General features: G+C 39.3%; 1 protein-coding gene across 1 annotated transcript; it reads right to left on the reverse strand.

Annotated features, from left to right (window-relative positions):
- Positions 1 to 9,199: 9,199 nt before the first annotated feature.
- GHITM (growth hormone inducible transmembrane protein) lies at positions 9,200 to 22,211 on the reverse strand. Its single transcript, XM_054503279.2, has 9 exons — positions 21,903 to 22,211; positions 19,863 to 20,030; positions 18,736 to 18,835; positions 17,379 to 17,490; positions 16,478 to 16,619; positions 13,336 to 13,444; positions 11,917 to 12,105; positions 11,276 to 11,447; positions 9,200 to 10,115 (listed from the first exon to the last, which is right to left on the reverse strand). The coding sequence occupies exons 2-9, from the start codon at positions 19,989 to 19,991 to the stop codon at positions 10,031 to 10,033; spliced, it is 1,038 nt and encodes a 345-aa protein (XP_054359254.1). The 5' UTR covers positions 19,992 to 20,030; positions 21,903 to 22,211; the 3' UTR covers positions 9,200 to 10,030.
- Between the last annotated feature and the right edge of the window lie 530 nt (positions 22,212 to 22,741).

Here is a 22,741-nt window from a genome sequence, read left to right on the forward strand (position 1 = left end):
TGTTGAAGCATGTGTGAAACCAGTCCCTGGGCTCTTGACAGGCATAACCCCTTCATGTTTGGCCTTGCTCTCACTCTCTCTGGAGTTTCTGTCTTTTGCCCCCACCCCTTCATACCCAGCCCAAGTTTCAGCCTAAAGTGGGGGACTCAGGACCCTTGTTTCATGTGCGTCCGTGTGAAGAGACCACCCAACAGGCTTTGTGTGAGCAGCATGGCTGTTTATTTCACCTGGGTGCAGGCGGGCTGAGTCCAAAAAGAGAGTCAGCGAAGGGAGATGGGGTGGGGCCATATTATAGGATTTGGAAAGGTAATGGAAAATTACAGTCAAAGGGGGTCATTCTCTGGTGGGCAGGGGTGGATCTCACAAAGTACATTCTCAAGGGTGGGGAGAATTACAAAGTATCTTCTTAAGGGTGGGGGAGACTATAAAGTACATTGATCAGTTAGGGTGGGGCAGGAACAAATCACAATGGTGGAATGTTATCAGTTAAGGCTGTTTTTACTTCTTTTGTGGATCTTCAGTTACTTTAGGCCATCTGGATGTATACGTGCAAGTCACAGTGGATGCGATGGCCTGGCCTGGGCTCAGAGGCCTGACACCTTGTATTTGGTATCTTTCTACCTCCCCTACACTTGTTAAAAAAGCACAGGCTCTACAGCCACATGATCCATGGTCTAACCAGCGCTCTCCTATGTTTTAGCTGTGTGACCTGCACAAGTTGCTCAACTTCTCTGTGCCTTTGTTATTTTCGATGTAAAATAGTAGATGCAGCTGGAGAGGAACAGATTCACTGGATGAGAGTGTAATGTTAAAAGTGCCATGCAATATGAACATAATTTTTTATTATTTTAGGTGGCCAGTTTTCAGAAATGGGGTACATAGCTTTCCCTTTCTCAATTTTTCTTACCCCCCACGTTTATTATAATTGAGTATTACAATAGTTAAGGATAAAAGGCTTTTACTTTTTTGAGACAGGGTCTCCTCTGGCTATGCTGCTCATGCTGCAGTACTGTGCCTATTCACGGGTGCAATAATATTATGTCCCCTGCAGCCTCAAACTTGTAAACCAAAAGTAAATTCTAAGCCCCACCCCCAACCAATTGAGTGGACTCCTCCTCTGGGCCAAGGGCATTCTAAAGTAAACCTAAAACACTAGTTCAGGCATGATGGGAATGGGTGGGAAGACAGGCCTCATTACCCCCTCCTCCCTTTGGAATTCAGGCACAGCTGACCAGCATTAACGTTAAAATAGAGACCTGAAGACTGACAAAAGACTCTTTGTAGCAATATTACAGCTAGCAGGCCCTGAAAAAAATATGTATTTTACCTCCAAAATGTATTTCTTTGACATATTCTGAAATGGCCCTGCAAAGCTGTCTCGAGGGGAAAATCAACATTCTGTAGAGTTGATTTTCATCCTTTTCCTGGTCTTTTTCCAGATCCAGGAGAGAATTAACTAAGAGTCTAGTACCCAGTCTGATAAGAAGCATTTACAATTGATTCTGAAGCCTGCCACCTTGAGGCTTCATCTGCATAAGAAGAACCTTGGTCTCCACAACCTCTTATCTTAACCCACACAATCCCTTCAATTGATTCTAGTTCTTTAGATAAACTTTCAACCAATTGCTATTCAGAAAATCTTTGAATCCACCTATGATCTGGAAGCCTCCCAGCCCTCTGAGTTGTCCCACCTTTCTGTACTGAACCAATATACATCTTACCTGCATTCATTGAAGTCTTAGGTCTCCCTAAAATGTACAACACCAAGCTATAGCCCAACCACCTTGAGCACATGTTCTCACGATCTCCTGGGTTCTGTCATGGGCCATCATCATGCATAGTTGGCTTAGAATAAATCTCTTCAAGTATTTTACAGAGTTGGACTCTGTTCATCAACAAACTCTTGGGCTCAAGTGATCTTCCCACCTTAGCCTCCCAGGCAGCTGGAACTATAGGCACATGCCATCGTAACTAACTACAGATAAAAAGAGTTTAGAACACTCAACTAACAAGGCCATTCTGACCCTGAAATTCTAGTGAAATTGAACTTAACACTGATCCAAAATGTAATACTATTCCCCAGGAATTTTTTTTTTTAAACTTCTGGATCTTTTTTGGTTAACCTCATAACCACTGGCTTAGATTTCCAGTTTCTGCAGAATTCTCATTTTTAATTTATAATATGATAATGAAGTATATTTTAAAATTATTTTATTTTTTGATAAATTATAATAATATATTATTATGGCAGACACAGTGATGTTATATGTACACAGTATGGAATCATGGAATCAAACTAATTACCATATCCATCACCGTAAATACACATCATTTATAACATCTCCTCATTCCCCCCCACCCACCAGCCCCTGGTAACCACCACTCTACTTTCCACTTCTATGAGTTTGATTTAGATCCCACATGGAAATGAAAAAGTGCATTTTTTGTCTTTCTGTACCTGGTTTATTTCTCTTAACATAAGGTCCTCCAGGTTCATCCTTGCTGTTGCTAGTAACAGAATTTCATTCTTTTTAAAGGCATTTTTTGAGGGGCATTCCATTGTGTATATATAGCACATTTTCCTTATCTATTCATCTGTTAATGGACAGTTAGCCTGATTCCACATCTTGGCTATCATGAATAGTGCTGTGATAAACATAGGAGTACAGATATCTCTTCGAGATACTGATTTCATTCCCCTAGAATATATAGCCAGTAGTGGGATTGCTGATCTTCCTTCCTTTTTCGACAGCAATCTGTCTCCAAAAAATACCCAACCTCCCACTTGTGCTCAAGGATAGCTGATACTGCTTTAATGAGGAACGACTATTTTTCTTGCCACAATTTGAGGCAAAGGAAGCACACACACTGAAATTTAGGTCCAAATGACTGATCCTAGGCCCATATCCAAGTGCAGATTTTGACAGAGAAAGGTGAGAGGACAAACAGAGCAAGTGGGAGGAGGAACTCGGGCAGGAGGGAGGGAGGTTGTGTAGAAAGGAGGATTAGCAGTGCCAAAGCTTTCCTCTTTTGCCAGTGCTTAGAGCTGGAAAACTGCAGGTAGGGCTGGGATGGATCCTGTTTTTCAGCGTCTGTTCTTTACTTTGCAATTTGACAGCAGGCTTCCCAGCAGATATGTGTCACCTTGCCTCCGCATTTTCACCCCCACACCTAGCACCCCCAGGAAAGGACAGGGATGTGTGAGGTGCAGCTAGGGCCATGTACTCCGGGGTAAACTTCAACCTCACAGAAGGAGCCAGGCTAGGAGGACCCTGAAGGCCCTGGGTTCAGTTCCGCAGGGCGGAGAGACTGCTTTCCTGGGCCATTCCACTAGTTCCAAGATCTGGAAAGCTCCTTGTAAAGTGTTTCCATAATTTTCATTTTCTCCCCATGTGTCCTTTGCCTTTTACAAAATTACTTAAGGGCAGCTATAATATACTAAAAAAGATGCCAAAAGCCCCATTTTCTTATCAAATGCCCATTTTTTTCTGCCACTCAGAATTAATAACAGTGAAAGTCTTGTCATAATTTCTCCAACTTCTTTTTAAATAACTGTTCTATTTAAATGAGGAAGGCAATCATGCTTGCATCTTCTGAGAAACAGTGTGGTTAAGGGTGGCGTCATTTGATTGTCACACAGTAGAGTCCTGAAGGACATTTTATAGCTTTTCAAGAATACCCACATTTTTGTCAGGGTCTTGCAGGCAGAGAAGGTTGGGTTCTCTGCAAAGGAGGTCAGGAACTCCCCATGATGCTACACATACGAGCCGGGCCAGACATTCCCCTTTCCACAAAGTACCAACCCTTCTGGGCTGGCGCGTTTGGACTCAAATGTCCCTATATGCACTCCTCATATTTGCCTCCTTCCTCTGAACTCCTGTGGCAATTAGTCTGAATAAACCTCTTGTAATTTCTGGATAATGATTTTATAATTATCTTGAATCATTGAAGTGTGTGTTGCTATTTCTTATCATTTAACTACTCTCGTACTACTTTAGAGTGTCTAATAAATGTTGATTTAATCTCTTAAAACAGTGGCTTCTAATGATTAACATTCCCCACCCACAGTAAAGGCTTCTGCCTCCAGCACTGCCTTCTCTCACTAGAATTAGATCCTCCTAGCAGTTACCCACTCCCACTGCTCATTGGATGCTGTCTTCTAGAACGATGGGTTTCCAGCCATTCATCCTTGTGTTTCCCCACAGCTGGTGCTAACAGTTCATTCCCTCAAGGTGTACTAAATGGAATGAACCTATTAAATCCCTAACTCTACTAACAGATCATACCAAACCAGTAACGTGCCCTCTCTTAACTTCCATTTATATTCCTGTTTGGGAGTCATTCTGTGTTGCTGACCTCAGTCCGTTCAGCCTGCATACTTAAAAGTAGGTAACTGGGCCTTCTCTCTTCCTCCCCCGACCCCACCATGTGAGGACACAGCAAGAAGGCTGCCATCTACAAGCTAGAAAGTGATCCTTGACTGAGTGTGGTGGCTCACGCCTGTAATCCCAGCACTTCGGTCTCAGAAAAATAAAAGTGATCCTTCACCAAAAACAGAACACGCTGGAACCTTGGAGTTGGATTTCCAGCCTCCAGAACTGTAAGAAAATAAATTTTTGTTGTTTAAGCAAAAAAAAAAAAAAAAAAAGAAAAAAGAAAAAAGAAAAAGAAATCTTCAGAAAAGTACATAACTGGGTGGGGTGAGCTTGTTTGTATTTCAGAAGATCCCCTCTGAATCATAAGTAATAATTAGTTACTGAGGTCATTTATCAAAAGACAATGCTTTAGATATCTGTTCTTACAGGACAGTGAAGTATTAGAAAATCATGGGAAAAAGAAAATCACCAGCAAAATTTTTCCATTTTAAAATGCCCCATGCTAGTTTTGAAAAAAAAAAAAAAAATCCTGAAATAGAATATGCACTTCAGAAATGAAATGCAAAAAAATGCTGTATCTTAGAAATGAGATAATTCAACTACCAAGCAAATAAAATAAACCTGTAACATTCCTCCAGCGAGATGGCCATGGGCCTGTTTTCTCTGTGGACTGTGTAAAAACACTCTGGGCACACAGGTGAGGAAATCCGTCAGGCATATGGAGGGCTAACTTGGAGGAATGATGGCCCACTGACACCATACCTGTGGGTCATCATGCCGCTTTTACAAATTGCCCAGTGGAAAGCATAAATTGAACGTTTAAAAACTACTAAACTTGTGTATACAGTTGTGAGGAAAAACGTCCATTCACTCCTGCCAGAACACATTAATTTTATCTCTGAGTGTAGCCACGGGGATCCCCGCACTTCTACTATCTGTATCCAGTGAGGTTGCAACAACCTCACCATCCATCAAGCTCCCTCTGGAAGGTGGAAGGTTGAGAGAAGTCCCCTGAGGAAGAAGAGTGACATTGTGCTGGGTGACTCAGTCTGACGCAAGCCACAAATGAGGCAGAACAGGATGCTGAGGCTGAGGGGAAGAGCTTGTGCAAGACCTCCCCTCATGCTAACTGGGCAGCAGCCCATGAGAGGCGGGCCACAGTGGTCCTTATGATTCTCCTCCCCCACCAGTCTTTTATTTAGGTTCATTTTTGCTTGTGGCAAAAAATACTCTCTTCATGGTTCTCAAATGTTAAAGAATTGAACGTTCACTGTCCATCTGCCTGAACTGCTTCACAAAAGAATCTTACTTTAAAGGTGGAAAGTCCTCAAGGTCACAGCTTTCTAATCTATTCCTGAAAAATCATTTCCATTTTGTGCTAGTTAAAAATGGAATGCATTTAGGAAGAATTTCATCTTATTGATTAAATTGACCTTAAAAAATGGTTTGATTTGTAGCTCGGAGTGAACTGGGCAATACAAAAAAGGACTATTTTGTACCGTAAGAAATAGATGTGAGGAAGGCACGATGATTTCCAGTATCCTTCACTGAGGTCAATTTTTTTTCGCAAAAAACTTAAATGTTCCTGTTCTATTTCCTTTAATTTACTCAGAATACTGATTCCCAAGATTTTAAAACTGACTTACACTTTAATAGAATCTCAACCTATTTAATTTGTATAGTGCTTTTGTGATTCTCAAGCAAAATTTTACTTCAACTTTTACTTTGGATTCATGGAATAGATGTGCAGGTTACCTGCGTATATTGCATGATGCTGAGGTTTGGAGTACCAATGATCCCACCACCCAGATACCGAGCATAGTGTCCAATAGTTTTTCAACCCTTGCCCCACTTCTTCCTCTAGGAATCCCAGGTGTCTATTATTACCATCTTTATGTCCATGAGTAGCCAATGTTTAGCTCCCATTTGTGAGAACGTGGGGCATTTGGTTTTTTGTTCCTGGGTTAATTTGTTGTTTGTAACAGGATGATGGCCTCCAGCTAACTCTATAAGGACAAGCTTGCTTTCTTTTATATGGCTATGTCAAACACGATTTTAGATCTATCATCTATCTTCCCAGCATAATTGGTTAGGGAGTTTGTCTCATTATTCTTCCCAGCCATATGACCTTGTTCAAAGATCAAACTTTGGGCAAAGAGTTAAATTCAAACATCAGCTATTGCTAGTGTAGCTGGGCCATCCTACCCCACTGGAATTATGTCTTGGGTATCACTCAGTTTTAGTACCTTTAACCTGGACACATCCTACCCAGATACAATTTCAAGGCAAACATCCCTGCCTGTCTTCCTAGGTTTTTTTTTTTTTTGTCCAGCAGGAGTGCAGTGGCACAATCGCAGCTTCGAAATGATATCCTTAAGCAATCCTCCTGAGTAGCTGGGACTACAGGCATGCGCCACTGCACCCTGCTGATTTTTAAATTTTTGGTAGAGATGGGTTTTTTTTGTTGTGCAGATTGGTCGTGAACTCCTGGGCTCAAGCAATCCTCCTGCCTCAGCCTCCCAAAGTGTTGGGATTACAGGCATGAGCCACCACGCCTGGAGGTTTTAACATGTTAAGCAAAGCACACACCCGCAGCCAAATGGGAAATCCAGCTTCAAGAGAATTTCCATTTCTTACTATCTATTTCCACTTTGTCCATCTCTCCCTGCAAACCTCCCCCATCAAGGATCCATTGTATGAAATGCCCATACTACCTTTTTCTGTGCGCTTTACCTACTATGCTTACTCTTGAAAATTTCCTCCTGGGCCATCTTAGAAACTTATTATTCAGTCTGCATTTCCATTTTGCTTACCTTTCTGTGACACTCATCCAATGGCCTATGGCCATGTTTACACGGATCTGATATGCTTTAGAAGGCAATTACTTTTATTCATCATTGTCTCCCCTGGGCCCAGCTAGCATAGCACCTGTTACATAAAAAATTCATGTTTTCTGACCGTTCAGTAGATGCCATTTTAAGCAACAACTCAAAGGGCCTTTTTTCTTGGGATTACTTTAAAACACGTTTCATTTATCCTTTAGTATTTCAGATGATGTCAGAAAATGAAAAATGGACATTTTCCTTTTTTACCTAAAGCCTATCACTTTGCAGGTCATTACTCTTCGCTGTGAATGAGGAAAAACAACAACTCCGTGGTATGTTAACAAGAGCCAAGAAACTAGTGATTTTTTTCTATTACCATTTACAACTGGTATATTTTACAAATGATCACATTTTATATATCAGCTTACCTTTTATATGTTATTTATTTATTTATCTTTTTGAGACGGAGTCTTGCTCTGTTGCCAGGCTGGAGTGCAGTGGCACCATCTTGGCTCACAGCAACCTCCGCCTCCTTGGCTCAAGCGATTTTCTCGCCTCAGCCTCTCAAGTACCTGGGACTACAGGTGCACACCACCATGCCCAGCTAATTTTTGTATTTTTAGTAGAGACAGGGTTTCACCATGTTGGCCAAGAAGGTCTCCATCTCTTGACCTCATGATCTGCCTGCCTCGGCCTCCCAAGTGCTGGGATTACAGGCGTGAGCCACCGCACCCGGCCACCTTTTATATGTTATTTTACATAGCCTTCATTGTCTTAGCAAAGTCAGAGGAAGTCCAATAACATAATGTCATTAAATTAACAACAACAACAACAAGACAACCCAGGATGGGGGCGGTGGCTCAAGCCAGTAATGCCAACACTTAGGAACGCCAAGGTGAGTGAATTGTTTGAGCCCAATTTAAGACCAAACTGAACCCCTCTATTAAAAAAAAAAACGTACAACAGTAAAAAATCCTTGGTTTTCTAGATAAACTGCCTGATACCATCACTGAAATGATATCATTTTGTATGTGAGTGATATTAATTTAAAAAGACATAAACTTTGGGTTCTAAAAGGTGACTAAAGAAAAACAGGCACTTTAAGATCACACTGATATGGGTATCAGGATGGGGAGGAGAAAAATAGAAAATTGGCATTTACATTTTTACTAATAAAAAAAAAGCATCAATAGCTAAGACTTATGTAATGCTTACTAAGTGCCTGCACGTTTAACCATAAACCTATAAGACAGGTTCCAATATATTCATTTTACAGGAGAGGAAACTGGGCACACAGAGGTCAAGTAATTTGCCCAAGGTCACATAAGAAGTAAGAGTTGAGATTCAAATAGAGGTAGTCTAGCTACAAGTATCATGTACTTATCACACTGCACTATACTACACTGGCAAGAAATTAAGTTGCTTTCTTGAACAAATCCCTATTCAAATGGCATGCATATGATTCACTTGGAAAAATTAGACCAATCAACATCTGGCTAAAACCTTTGTTTCAGATATAAGCCTCCCATGTACTCTGAGATGATTAATAGTATTTCTGGATTACTGTAATAAACATTTGTCAAAAAGAGCAATCACCTCAGTCATCATAGACTTCTTTCCCTTCATTAAAGACTTCTAAAAGTAACTCTTCTGTATCAAAAAACTTACAAATGTCTCAAGAAAGTAATGGTGTAGCAGTGTAAGAGAAGTAAAATTCTGCTAGGGGAAACTAATGAAGCATTTTCCTCATTACACTTTTGGGTTGATATATTTCATTAAGACAGAACTAGTTCTGTTTTGCTTTGCTTTTTAGTGCTTAGTCTGAGAGGCAATGCAAGAAACCAAAAGTCTTAGGAGAAAAACTGCTTTCATAATTTCGAGTGTAAGCCACAAAGAAGCTTTTCTATAAAGGCTTGAAAGCTTGAAGAGGTGACAACAGCAAGCTGTATTCAATTAGACAGTTCAATATATATGCAAAAATAAAAAAACACTTAGCAATAATGAGTATACTGTTTGTATTCTGGAAAAAGCAACATATTTCATGCTTTGAATATTTTCTCTTGAGAATAGTTTTAAAGTTATTTCCTTTTGTAACATTCAAAAGTAAAACACACATATATAATTCCATCAAGGATTCTCTGTATGATTAACATTCTGTACAAGTCAAACATGACCACATCTATATTGGAAAGAGAGCACTGCGAAGCAACAGCAGGAGAATGCATCACCTGTGTCTGTTTCAGGATGAACAGTTTTGTTAAGTTCAGCAGATGAATGTAACAATGAAGACTTGTTTCCAAATACCCAGATGTTTCTTACTGGATACTCACTAATCAATAACACAAGTGCTAAGTCCTAAGTATTTAAAAAAACAAAAGACTGCAGGTGACTCCTTCTCTCTGGTCCCTTTACCAAAGCTCCAAATCACTTATGACATTAATTACAATATTCTGCACTCCAAAAAAATATGCAAACACAGGTTTGCTAAATTTTACTTACTCAGCAAACCTACTAAATTTTAAAGTAGAAAAAACACTTACATTCTCATGACACAAACTTTAGCTTTCACATTCACTAAAACATTTTAAAATCACTCAAACATGAGAATTGAAAATGTGTGTGCTTATTTGGGAGAGGATTACTGCATTTATTCTCCAGAAAAAAAGGCAGACCTGAGGCATCACATTACTGGAACATTTAAACATGATGACACGTTTCTTATCTTCTAAACTTCAACGAAAGCTGCTTGTACAAACTATTTAATGCATATCTGCCCCATTAAACAAGTAAGATGTTTGATGTAGCAGAGAAGCCAGAAGCTGAGTCACTTCATTTCTTTCTGTTGCCTCCAGTTGCCAGCATAGTTGCAACTCGCATAAATATATTTAATGTATCCATGTAGATACCCAGCATCCTAGAAAAGAAAATTATGCCCATTATATATGATGCAATTCTAATAGCGATGTTGAATTCTTAATATAGAAAAGAAGAAAAATACTATTTGTCTTAGTGATATAAAATGGACATTAAAAATAAGATGTTTAACTGCCAACTAATGAAGTCCTAGACTAGAAAATGGTTAAGGTCTTCCTTTTGGCAGACTCATCTTTTAAATGTTAAACAGCAGTTTAAAAAAATCATTATTTTATTCTCTGACAGTCTGCATATATCAACTTGCAAAGAAAACTAGGTGGCAGACAATGAAATAATCAAAACAAGACCAAAGAAACACCTTTATTAAAACCTGTTAGACACAAGTCTAGCATTTTTTAATATAAAAGACCCACTTCACCCCTCTAAAGAAAACTTCTACAAATCTGTAAGCTTTACAGCAACTTTTTCTTCCCCCTAAGCCATTACATTAAGTTTTATTTTTAGATAAAATCAAATGACTTTAAAAAAATGTGACAGACACAATGAAACTCAAGAAAATTGTTTAAAGTCTGCAAAATACACTACCAAAAAAATTAACTGACCAATAAGAGCACATTATTTATTGCACCCTGAGGCTGGCTCACAAAAATAGACAAAATATTCTGATAATGGAATGAATACCTAAGTATTACACTAAGTTGCAATAAAATCAAGAGGTTTTTTGGATAGTTTACTAAAGAGAGAACAGACAAAACCACAACAGAAGTAAAACAGGAAATCTGACAAAGCCATTGGTGTGGTTTAGGCTGTGACCCTCCTCCGCCCCCCAACAAAATATGATAAAATCATAATCCCTGGTACACAGGAGGAGCACCATGTGAAGATGGAGACAGAGACTGGAATGATCCATCTACAAGCCAAGGAACGCCAAGGACTGCCAGCAGTAACAAGAAGCTGAGAGGCAGGGAACAGATTTTCCCTCAGGGCCCTCAGAAGTACAACTCTGCTAACACCTTGATTTTAGATTTCTGGCCTCCAGAACTACAAGAGAATCAAGTTTTGTTTTAAGCCACCCAGTTTGCGATACTTTGTTAACAGTATCCCTAGAAAACTAATATAGCCATAAAACAAAACAGGTCAAATACACACAAGCATCCTTACGTGACAGAGTAACAGTGTTAAGTAAAATGCATTACTTACGAGTTAATGGGATCATATTTTTGAACTCCATACATTGGTGATACTTCTGCACGCTTGATCACTTTCTGGGTATCATACAGAAGGAACATGCTGAAAAGAACTAATCCACCGTACATTGCCACTGAGTAAAGAGTGGCACCAGCCACAGTGGTAGGTGGAAGAAACATAGATCCTGAAATCAAAATGCGAAAACAATTAAGATTTTTTTTAAAAAAGGATTTCCGATAACTGAGTCTATGATTTATATTACTTAAAAAAAAATCTCCTTGGTATACTGTGTAGGTAAGACGACATCTGGGTACACCTACTGTCTAATCTTATTTACATTAGTTCAAAATCCATGATACTCATTCCTCCAATGAGCCACTTGCCCATTTCATAGGAAGGTTCTTGCACCAGAGCAATATTCATGTTCTCCAGACCAACTTTCCCATTTTAGATATGTTTGGTAAAGCCAGTAATAATGATTGACCATGTTGCCATGATTTTTATATGATGCCAGGTAGTAAAATCCAGTCAAATTAGCATAAATCTTTAAAAAATCCTTTAAAATAAATGACTCAATCAATTAGGATATTAGAGTATTTCAGGTTACAGGAAACTATGCACCAAGAATTAAATGTTAAAACACAGCAGCTTACCCAGTGAGGACACAAAGACGAGACCCAGGCCCACTCCCAGGGGTGCACCCATGTTCAGAAACTTTTCACTGGGCGCACACATGGCCACAGTGGAGAGGCCTCCCACAATGCCAGCTGTGTACCATGCAGCTCTGATGAGAAGAGGACCCCCTAATATTGTCAGAGGAGCCACCACTGCACCCATCACACCTGAAGAAAGAGCAAGTGCTCATTAAGTATTTACTAAATAACAAGCAAAAGGAAAAATAACATTTCTAACTTGCCACTTTATATTACACCTTACTGTTTAAGCACTATGATTCAAAAAGTTCTGCCTTTAGATAATACTACCCCCACCAAATTCTACAACCCAAACTGGTGACTACTCAAATTCTATATCACAACATTAACACGATTCCTAATCAATCACACTCACAAGCAAACACTAATCTACTTATTTAGTAACCATCAAATTCCATGTAGCTATTTGAATCTGAGCTTACCACTAGTTTCTACAACATTCATGTAATAATTGAGATAAACAAGCTTAAAACAAATAACTCAAGGTCAAACCTACTGCTGTCAAAAGGGAAAGCATATGATGATAAACTTAAAATGTGGGAACTTCTAAGACAGACACTGCTGTTTCTTTACGTAATAAGGACTGCTAACAGCTTATAAATAAGTAATTTTAGTTGTCAGATATTTATAAACAATTTCATAAAAATTACAGTAAAAAATTTACCAGTAATTCAACAAAGGTAAATGGAACTCCTTAATTGAAAAAAAACTTAGATAATGCATTATTTCAGTGCTAAGCAGAGTAAGTTACCTTTTTCTTAAATGTCGTTTGCCTCATAGACTAGGCACAAAGCTATCTTTACACTGAATTTTCAATACTAGTTTAAAGAGTAACATTTCTAGATCAAGTTATATGGTTAATAAGGTATACTATCTCATGATGATGAATAATTTAAAAATACTTTTTGCTCTAGGCAAAACAGTGGGTGAAATTTCTACACAGAACACTTCTATTAGGACTCCTCTCAGTTTTTTGTATTTCGCAGCAACATTTTTAGCACAACTTTCTCTATCCTCAGTTTTTAATTTTTCTAAACATACCAGACAAAAACAACTCTCAAATGATGCGTACTAGATATAAAACCCTCCTGGTATTGACCAAATACACAAAAGTAAATCTCTGCATATACTAGACTGTCAGAAGACACAAGTTTCGTATTGAAGAAGTCCATGGTCTTAGTAGCAAAATCAACTTTTCAAAGCAAAGGTCTGGCAATAATGCAGCCAGTAATGACTGCAGAAAACAGTGTTTTCTAAACATGAGGTTTAAATTCCATGTAGGTCATTTACAACTGTGAAAAGCCACCCAAAAAAGGGAGTAGTCAAGGTTGTCTCATAACAATTTAAAACAGAACATACCAGAATGTAGCAACCATGCAAGATGCTTTGGGCCTGGGCTCTGGTCATATGGTATTGATCGTACCAGCATTCCAGCTCCAACCATGGCTGCAAAGGTCACACCAATTGTCTGAAAGACAAGTACTATTAAGAAAAACTGATCCTTATATGAAAACAAAGCAGAAACCCACAGGTTTGAAGTACAATTAGTTACTTCTAATAAACTAGTTGTAAAAATATTAAAGATAATAAATCAAAGCTTAAGGCCAGGTGTGGTGGCTCACGCCTGCAATCCCAGCACTTTGGGAGACTGGGGCGGGTGGATCACCTGAGTTCAGGAGTTTGAGACCAGCCTGGCTAACTGGTGAAACCCCATCTCCACTACAAATACAAAAACTAGCCAGGCGCAGTGGTGCGCGCCTGTAGTCCCAGCTACTTGGGAGGCTGAGTGAGGCAGGAAAATCACTTGAACCCGGGAGGTGGAGGTTGCAATGAGGCAAGATCGTGCCACTGCACTCTAGCCTGGGCGACAGAGTGAGACTCCATCTCAAAATAAAAAAAAAAAAAAAAATCAAAGCTTTAATTTTTCTGGCACATTAAAAGCTCTGGGTTTATTTCAGAGTTTTGGCTAAGTTAGCACGAGTGCCCCCTACTGCCATATATGAGGTTTTGCAGACAGCTTCAAATGCATGTCTTAAGCTTGGACTGGCAACACATCTTTTAACAATTTTATTCTTGTTGGACAGAGGTGAAACAAAAACCCTTTAGAGATCCCAAGATAATTAACTCTTAATTAAAAAATATATTTTTGTATAGCACAAACAGCATTTTCTTTAAAATCAATAATGCTTACAAATTAGTAATTTAAAAAAATATATATACAGCACATCACTTTGAATTCCGTATTTGCTAAATGAAGACTTGAAAAATAGAAAGTAGATTATCACAGCACATGGAAAAGAAAAATGAGAAATAAGATTCTACACTTCTACCCTTCCAGGTTTATGGCTAATTTGGTCCTCATTCCTTTTCTTTGCCTATCTTAGATTTCCAGTGTTATATTTAAATATTCCTTGTGTACGACAAGAAGAGATGTATTAATATGTAATGGAAAAAAGACGATGCTAATCTCCAAGAAATTTAAATGAGAGATTGCAAACTTGTAGCCCTTGGAATCAGGCCACAGATGTTTTGTTTGTTAAACTATGTAAAAAAAAAAAAAAAAAAAAAAGAACATGGTGAACGGTTTTAGTTGAAAAGGCTACTCTAGATGTCAGTAACCTCTAGATGTCAACGATCTCCTGTGTAACACGCTAGGCCTCCTCACTCATCTGTATTATCTGTCTCACCCATGAATATCAAAATATTCAACCTCTAATATAAAGTACAGGTAAACAAAACAGCTGGTTTTGCCAAGAATGGGAAAATCTTAACACGAAAAAGCATACTGAGCTGGGTGCAGTGGTATGCACCTGTAATGTCAGTTACTTGGGAGGCTGAGGTGAAAGGATCACTTGAGCCTGGGAATTCAAGCCAAGCCTAGGCAAACATAGAGATCTAGTCTCTATTTTTAAAAAACATTAAAAAGAAAAGAAAAGCATATCAAGCTCCACTCCACCATTTTCTAATGAGAAATAATTACTACAAACTATTTCACACATCCTCTGTGGACAGCACTTTTGGGATATTTTCTGCAATTAAATTTTTTTAAGATCTTCTATGATCCAGTCTCACTCCAAACTCTGCATTCCAACCATACCGAACTGGCACGGCTGACAACATGCCCCAAAATTTCAGGCCTCCTTAATTCAATCCATCATGCCTAAGAATATCTCCTTCCATATGGTCGACTTACTGAGGTATTATCTCCTCATCTCAAAAACTTTTTCTAGTAGGTACCCTGGCTGCCCAAGAGCAAGATCAGATACCTCTCCTCAGAAGCACTTGGGACAAACTTTGACATTTTCTGTGTGTCTATGTGTGTGTTTGTATATATATGTCTGTCACACCCAAAAGGTTACATCTTCATCTCTGCAGCACTTGTCTTTGGCTTTCCTGAGTATTTTCTGTATTACTAACAGTGGAAGGGGGTAATCTTTTGCCCAGAAGGGACTGAGGATATGGCCCAAACACAAAACTTCTTTGAAGCCTCATTTTAGGGCCTAAAATTTTAGGTCAATATTGCCATGTTTATTACAAAAGTATTGTTTTAAATTATTTGCTTTTGATTAAAACTGACATCCCCAGTGAGAACATCCTGTGCCTTTGTGAACCTCTGGGCTGGGAGATTCACGACATCTATGTGAAAAGCATGATCCTAAGAATATATAAATGTCCAAATGGCTGCTACTGTAAATGGTTATCCTTTAGTAAAGTACAACACAGTGAAAATATTATGGTTTTGGTCCCTATGTAAGGAATCAGTGTTACATGAACTCTCCTTCCCCTCCAGTCTCACACTCTGCTCTAGTTCAGGTTCTTATCAATAACAAGGGCTCCAGAGAAACTGATTAAATATAAAATCTTCTATGAGGTCAAGAATCTTAGGAATAATAGTAGCAGCACTATTCTGCTCTTAACTGCATAGGCATTTCCCTCTGACTTCTAAGATGATTTTGCATTTGCTTTATTTTTTTAGTAAACTGCCACAAATTAGAGGCTGTCTGATATCTGCTGCTAGACAAGAATGCTGTCCCTGTAAGTTTGATTTCTAACTCCTCTGGTATTATTCGAATACATGTTTAATAAAGAATAATAGCTGACTTACCTAGAATGAACTTCCTACTTTTATCTCAGCTGCACTAATATAGGTTGAGTATCCCTCATCAGAAATGTCTGGGACCAGAAGTGTTTCAGACTTCAGATTTCGGACTATTTATCATTACACTTCATTGTTGTTAGGGTTCAGGATCCCTAATCCATAAACCCAAAATGTGAAATGCTACAATTTTCTTTGAGCATCACGTTGACACTACAAATGTTTTGGATTTTGGAGCATTTCTAGATTTTAAATTAGGGATGCTCAACCTGTAATTCATACATTATTTGAACAAAAACTTGTTCAATACAGTATTCTTTCCATTTAATAAGCCTTCCCTCCAATATATTTTATCTAATCTTTTGATCTTTAGATGAAAAAGGAAAACAAAAACTGATGACTTACCACCCAAGAGCCTCTCATCATGAAGTTCATGAGAACAGGCGTTCTGCTGATTGCTATGGCAGACAAAGCTGTTAAACCAATACTCCCTGCTAAGTACATATAGGTGGAATGAATTCTATCCTTGACATACTGAGGCCAAATTCTGTAAGAAACATGACATGATTAATTTATGAAATTACGGATTTGTTTTCTGGTTGAGTCACACACTAGCTGGGTGACCTTGGGATTAATCATTTTACACTTTAAATGTTATTCACTTCATTTATCATGGAAATAATTATGATAATTATGCATATTTGGGAGTTACTGTAAGGACTAAACGAGATAAAACATACAAGCACATATAAAAAACAACATATTTTTGGCTGGGTGCGGTAGCTCATGCCTGTAATCCCAGCACTTTGGGAGGCTGAGGTGGGTGGATCACCTGAGGTCAGGAGATCGAGACCAGCCTGGCCAACATGGTAAAACCCCTTTGCTACTAAAAATACAAAAAACAGCCGGGCGTGGTAGCGTGTGCCTGTAATCCCACCTACTCAGGAGCCTGAGGCAGGAGAATTGCCAGAACCCAGGAGGCGGAGGTTGCAGTGAGCCAAGATCACGCCACTGCACCCCAGCCTGGGCGATAGAGCAAGACTCCCTCTCTCAAAACAAAAAACAAAAAACAAAAAACATATTTTCTCTTTGCTTAAACACATATAACCTTGCTAAAAGATTTTTATTTAGATTTGAATGAATAAATGTCAAAGAAGCAAAAAGAGATTCTCTATTTGTGTGTATACACAAAGACTAGACACAAAACATTCCAAAGTGACTAAAGATAGGAATGAGAAGAAAATTGGAATTTTTGTTTTAAGGCTGGAGTTGTTTAGGAACAGTTTACTTAAAACGATTTACTTACACAGCCTTTTCAATAGCTCCAATCTCATTAGACAGTCCTAAGCCATAGTAGCACAATGCTCCAAGACCAACAGCAGCCCCTCCAGCAACAAACCATCTTCCCATCTGATCAACTGCAGAACACAGAAGGAAATGCAGGTTAGTACTGGCACGTCTGGACAAAGCCTTTAAAATATTTATGAAGGGAATCAAATCATGTACCATATTTAATAGAAGCCATAATCAGTGCATATGGGGTACAGAAATTGTCTCAATGTTAGGTAACCAGTAGAAAAAAACACTCCTGAAACAAAGGTATAAAAATCAGTACAAAAAAGAAAGGATCAGGCTTGGTGAATCTTCAACCTCACTCCAACAATATTTGAGGGAGCAGTATACCTGTAGATGTGGAGCTACTTCTGTGATACATATTATTTTACTAATAAGAGGTTGAAGTATATTCACATGACATTCATGGAAAGTAAAAAATGAGAAGGAAATGTTAACAGTCATACCATACTGCATGGTATTAATACAAATGATGCTTTATGTGGAAATCAAGAAAAAAGAGAAAGAAAATATAATCAGTGTTTATGCAGCAGAATCAAGTGAGAGGAGGCTCCCGTTTTAGGGTACTGAGAGACAACTAATCAACTCTAACTCAATAGAGGTATTCATAAAGGGCATCTTATTCTTTTAGTCTAATTCGTTTACTAAGAATATTACTAGGCTGTCACTACATAATTTGCATGATTTGGTCTCTAGGGTCAAATCAGAAAGAAATGACCTGGAGGATACTGATTAGGGCTCTCTCCCACTGTAAAGACATTTTGCAAGATTATTAAGGAGCAGCGGTATTCTTTGAATAGCTTTAGGATGATTAACAATCTAGTTTCTGAACTTGCAAAGTTGATATCCAAATTGAACCAAACTGGCAATATATTAAAGTACTGCCCTCCTGAGGCCCTATGTGAGCAGTGAGTTAAAGGACTCTTCTTGGACCGCTAGGCTTTTATTAACATCTATGTGTTGGCGATTTATTCTTAATCTGAAACATACACAAATATTATATGCTTGAATGAGGATTCTACACACTTAAAATGAACTTTCTCAACAGAGTATACCTTTTGGACCATGGCATATTAATAATCCTTTTCTTTAAAAAAAAGGAAAGTAAAATTTCCACTGGAAGAAATATGACTGATAACCACTGAATCCAGTGCAAAGTACCAATCTTTTCTGGGTCGTCAGATCTCAGAATAACAATGTGGTCTTCCCAGAAAATGCACAAAATACACATATATTTTTAGGAAGTTGTTCATGGACCTCTTAAAACATATCCATAGATTCTAGGTTAAAAACATAAGACAGTCACCTACTTTTAAATATTTTTTCCATCGATGGTTCCAATGCTGCCTCTTTGAGTTCTTGGCCAGTTCTCCCACGCCGGATCCCAATTCTTGTTTTGGTGGCATATTCCTGACACACACACACACAAAGACACGTACCACCCACATGAAAATAGAACGTTAATAAAATAAAATGCAAGATCTCTTTACACTAAAAAACTCTAGTTAAAGAAACTTGGTACTTTCTATATACCTAACTTCACTATGGAAATTTATGTGCCAACTTAAAAAACTAAATGTAAAAATAAATAAATAAATGTAGACCTTACCTGTGCTCCACCTTTGGAAGTTAGCAATTCATTATATTATTCTTAGTTTCAATTTCAGAAAAATTGTTTCTTTCACAAACTATAGATTTACATACCTAGAATTGTTATATTTTAATCCTAACCAAATACCAAGATGAGAATCTATTAGCATTTTTAAGATATGCATTCTACAAGCATTATTAGCTATATTTTGTCATCTGGGATATGGACTCAAGAACGGCGTCTTTCCTTAACACGAAGCCAAGAAGAGGGAAGACTACTACTTCCATTTTGGCTCTTTTTCAACAGTGGAACAGTTAATTTAAAAGAGAAAAAGTCTCCTAGCTTCTATATATTGTCCTCATTACCTCACACTTCAAACCTTATAATCTGAATGCTAGAAGATAAATCTATAATAAAGATGGGTTTCTTTCTAACCTGACAGATATTATCAATCTCTAAATAAGAGATAAAATAATATATTTAGTAATTTATTAATAAGCTATTGGCCAACTGGTAATGTCCCTGGGTTCTTAAACTTCTGACTATGCTCCAGGATCTCCGTTACACTATATAACCCTCAATCCCTCACAACGTACTCTAAATTTTCTAAATGAGAGACTCCAGAAGCTGTAAGCAAAGACAGAGTTACATAAACTCATTTTCTATTTCATATGGGATAAGGAGGGACCAGAATGATACAAACTAATGGGGAGAAAGAGCTGATTGGGGATATTATCAGGGCTAACTGACGTATAACACACTAAAGGCAGAGCAGCCATACTCTGCCAAAAAGAAAGGGCACAAATGGAAAAAGAAGCAATATAAAAACATTCAGATTATCTTTACCCTGCTAGGTGTTAACAGCCATTGATTCTTCGTGATGGAATTCTTCACAACAGGGGAGGCCTTGGTGAAAGCTGGGTGGAAAACCCTAGAAGGTAGTGTCCGGAGACACACCAGCCTTGCAGCCAACATGGTGGTGGTGCACCAGGTCTACCAAGCAGATCTGAAATGCTAGTTAAAAAAAAAGGCAAAACCAACCAAAAAAACATAAATAAAACAACCCATTAACCAATTAAGAGAAGGACATATGAGAGTCAGAGTCAAGGAACAAACAATTTTTTAGTAGAACAGGAAATAAAGCAACCTTTTTAATTTTCAGCGATTAATTCTTTGCCCAACCATCCACTGTAATGCAAGAAACCCATCCCAGAGAACACAGCTGAGGATGGAGGAACAAACTAGGTTTAAGTATCAGTTTGACCAATCAAAATAGATGACTGCAAAAATTATGTGTAACATAGAATGGCGGTTAATAACTGGACGTGATTACAGAGTCTGTGATGGCTTTTACAAATGTAGTTTTGGCTGAAGATTTATACCAGCATCCAGTGGGAAAATTTAAAAGAATCTACATAACTTTTGGGCATAGGAATAGTGTCATCCAAAGAAGACATGAATAGCTTTTCAAGGTTATACTGCATTACAAAGCTAAAAGGTATTAAAAGAAGCCAACTATACGAATTTCAGCTAATCATACCAAATATTACTTTCCTTCAACATAAGATATAAAAATATTCTAAGTTAACCTATTCTATATGTCCTACTATAATGCGTAAAGGACATTTAGTCTTTCAAAGTAAACAAGTAAACTCAGTTACCAACCAGGTTTCCCTTACATTAGACTCCCTCAATGGTGTCTTCAAAAGAAAAGCATGCTAAAAACTGGATTATCTTAGCTCCAGGGCATATTATACTAGATGGGTGGTCAACCAGAAGTCAGCAGATAGTGTTTCTGTAATGCTAAGGTGAGGTGACTACGATAGGTCAGAATGAAATGACAAGTGTAAACCAACTGGGGCTACTACCAGCTCATCTCTGCCAATGATTTGTAGTGAATTTTAGGCAAATGATATCCTTCTGGGTCCATTTCCCCATCTGTAACATAACGATTCCGTGTTCAGACTACAGTGTTGACCCTTAGACTACCTGCTTGAAAGTGCCCCGGACGCATCTTAAAATGTAGGCTCCTGGGTCTTTCTTTGCTCCTAATGATTCTACCTCTAGGAATAAGACCAAGAATATGTGTTTTAACGAACACTCCAAAAGCTAAGAACTATTGCTTTAAGATACCCGAGCGTCCTCCGAGCTCTGCAACTGAACTATTAAGGGTCTTAAAATTCGGCACCCGGCCTTTGGGAAAACACCCAGCGCTTTTGGAACTTTCGTGCCATTACATCATCTCAACCTATGGCTGTCCTGTATCTTCCCCAGTACTCAGTCCACTGGTTGGGGCCGAAGAGATCCAGCTCAGAGTGACCTCCATGTGGCGTAACAGCCCACAGTGGGAATCCCGCTTCTGACACGTTAGAAGTGACCTTGTGAGGAGTGTGGCTCTCTAAGACTCAGATGTCGTTGCTATAAAATGGGGAAAATACTACCGACCCTAATCCAACGGCTTATGCCTTCGTGAGCATTGGTGAGTTTGGGTGCTTGGTCCCCGAGAAAGTTCACCCAGCCCGCTAGATTCGGATAAGAACCCGGCAGCAAACCTCCCTGTCAACCCACAACACCTCTGCCCCTGCCCCAGGTGCCGCTACCAGCGCAGCGGCTGTACGGCCTCCCCGCAAGGATGACTCAGCACCCTGTTGCCCGAGAACAGAAGCACAGCTACACTGAGCCCTTGCCCGCCTGACCAGGGCCTTGTGGCGGCTGGCCTCTCCACCAGGTCACCCACAGGACTGCGACCCCAACGCGCAGGCCGGCCCTGACGCAGCCAGCAGCACCGCTGCTTCCAGCCCTTCCCCCCGCACCCAGCGCTCCTGTGAGGGCGGCTGTCAGGACCACCGGGGATCCCGGGCGTCCGTCAGCCAGCCGGAGCAGTACCTCGGTCCCCGGTCACCTTCGCCGCGCACTTTCCCTTCCGGGCCCCCAGCGTCCGCCTGAAAGAGCACAGTTCCTCCGGCTCACTACATGACGCAACATCGAGAGGAGGTAAATAGTACGAGCAGCCAATCACGGGCAGGCCTCTGTCGGAAAAGCGGGCACATTGAGGGAGGCGGGGTTCCGGGTTGCGGAGGCGGGGTTCCGAATTGGTGGGAGGGGGCCAGTTAAGGATTGTTGCAGGGAACGTCATAGTCAGCGTCCATTTTGCGTGTGGGCATGGGAGTCGTCTCGGCCATCTTTGTTTTGGGCAGTGCAGCTGTGTTTTGCTTTTGTTTTAGTCGTTTCACTCGCTGCAGATATAAGAATTATGTAAAAATTGAAAGTAATGTAAGAGTTAAAAATTATTCCGTTTATTCTGTTCCTTTCTTTTTGAAGGCCTTTTTGTCCCTTAATTTATTGTGAGATAAATATCTTTCCAAATGTGTCTGCTTCTGAGCCGAGTCATCCGGTTCCTGGGGTCTCACGCCAAAGGTTAGATGGTGAAATCCAGAAAAGACTTTTTTCTAGATGGTTTTTCCATTGCTTTGTGACTTTCCCGCCCACATTTTCAAGTTTCACCCTAAACCTGTGTAATAGGCCTGATAACAGCCGCCTCTGCCTCGCACCGGGGGTTGCTCTGAGGCCTAAGATGTTTCCATTGCACGTAATTTGATAGGTGAAGAGCTAGTTGTGGAATATGCGAGGGAGTTACTTTCTTTTTCACTCTCCCTCTATTTCAACAAATATTTACTGAATGCTCAACTTGGTACCAAGCTCTGTTCTAGAAATATATACAAATA

Source organism: Pongo pygmaeus, chromosome 8, assembly GCF_028885625.2.
Source record: "Pongo pygmaeus isolate AG05252 chromosome 8, NHGRI_mPonPyg2-v2.0_pri, whole genome shotgun sequence".
Classification (NCBI taxonomy): Eukaryota; Metazoa; Chordata; class Mammalia; order Primates; family Hominidae; genus Pongo; species Pongo pygmaeus.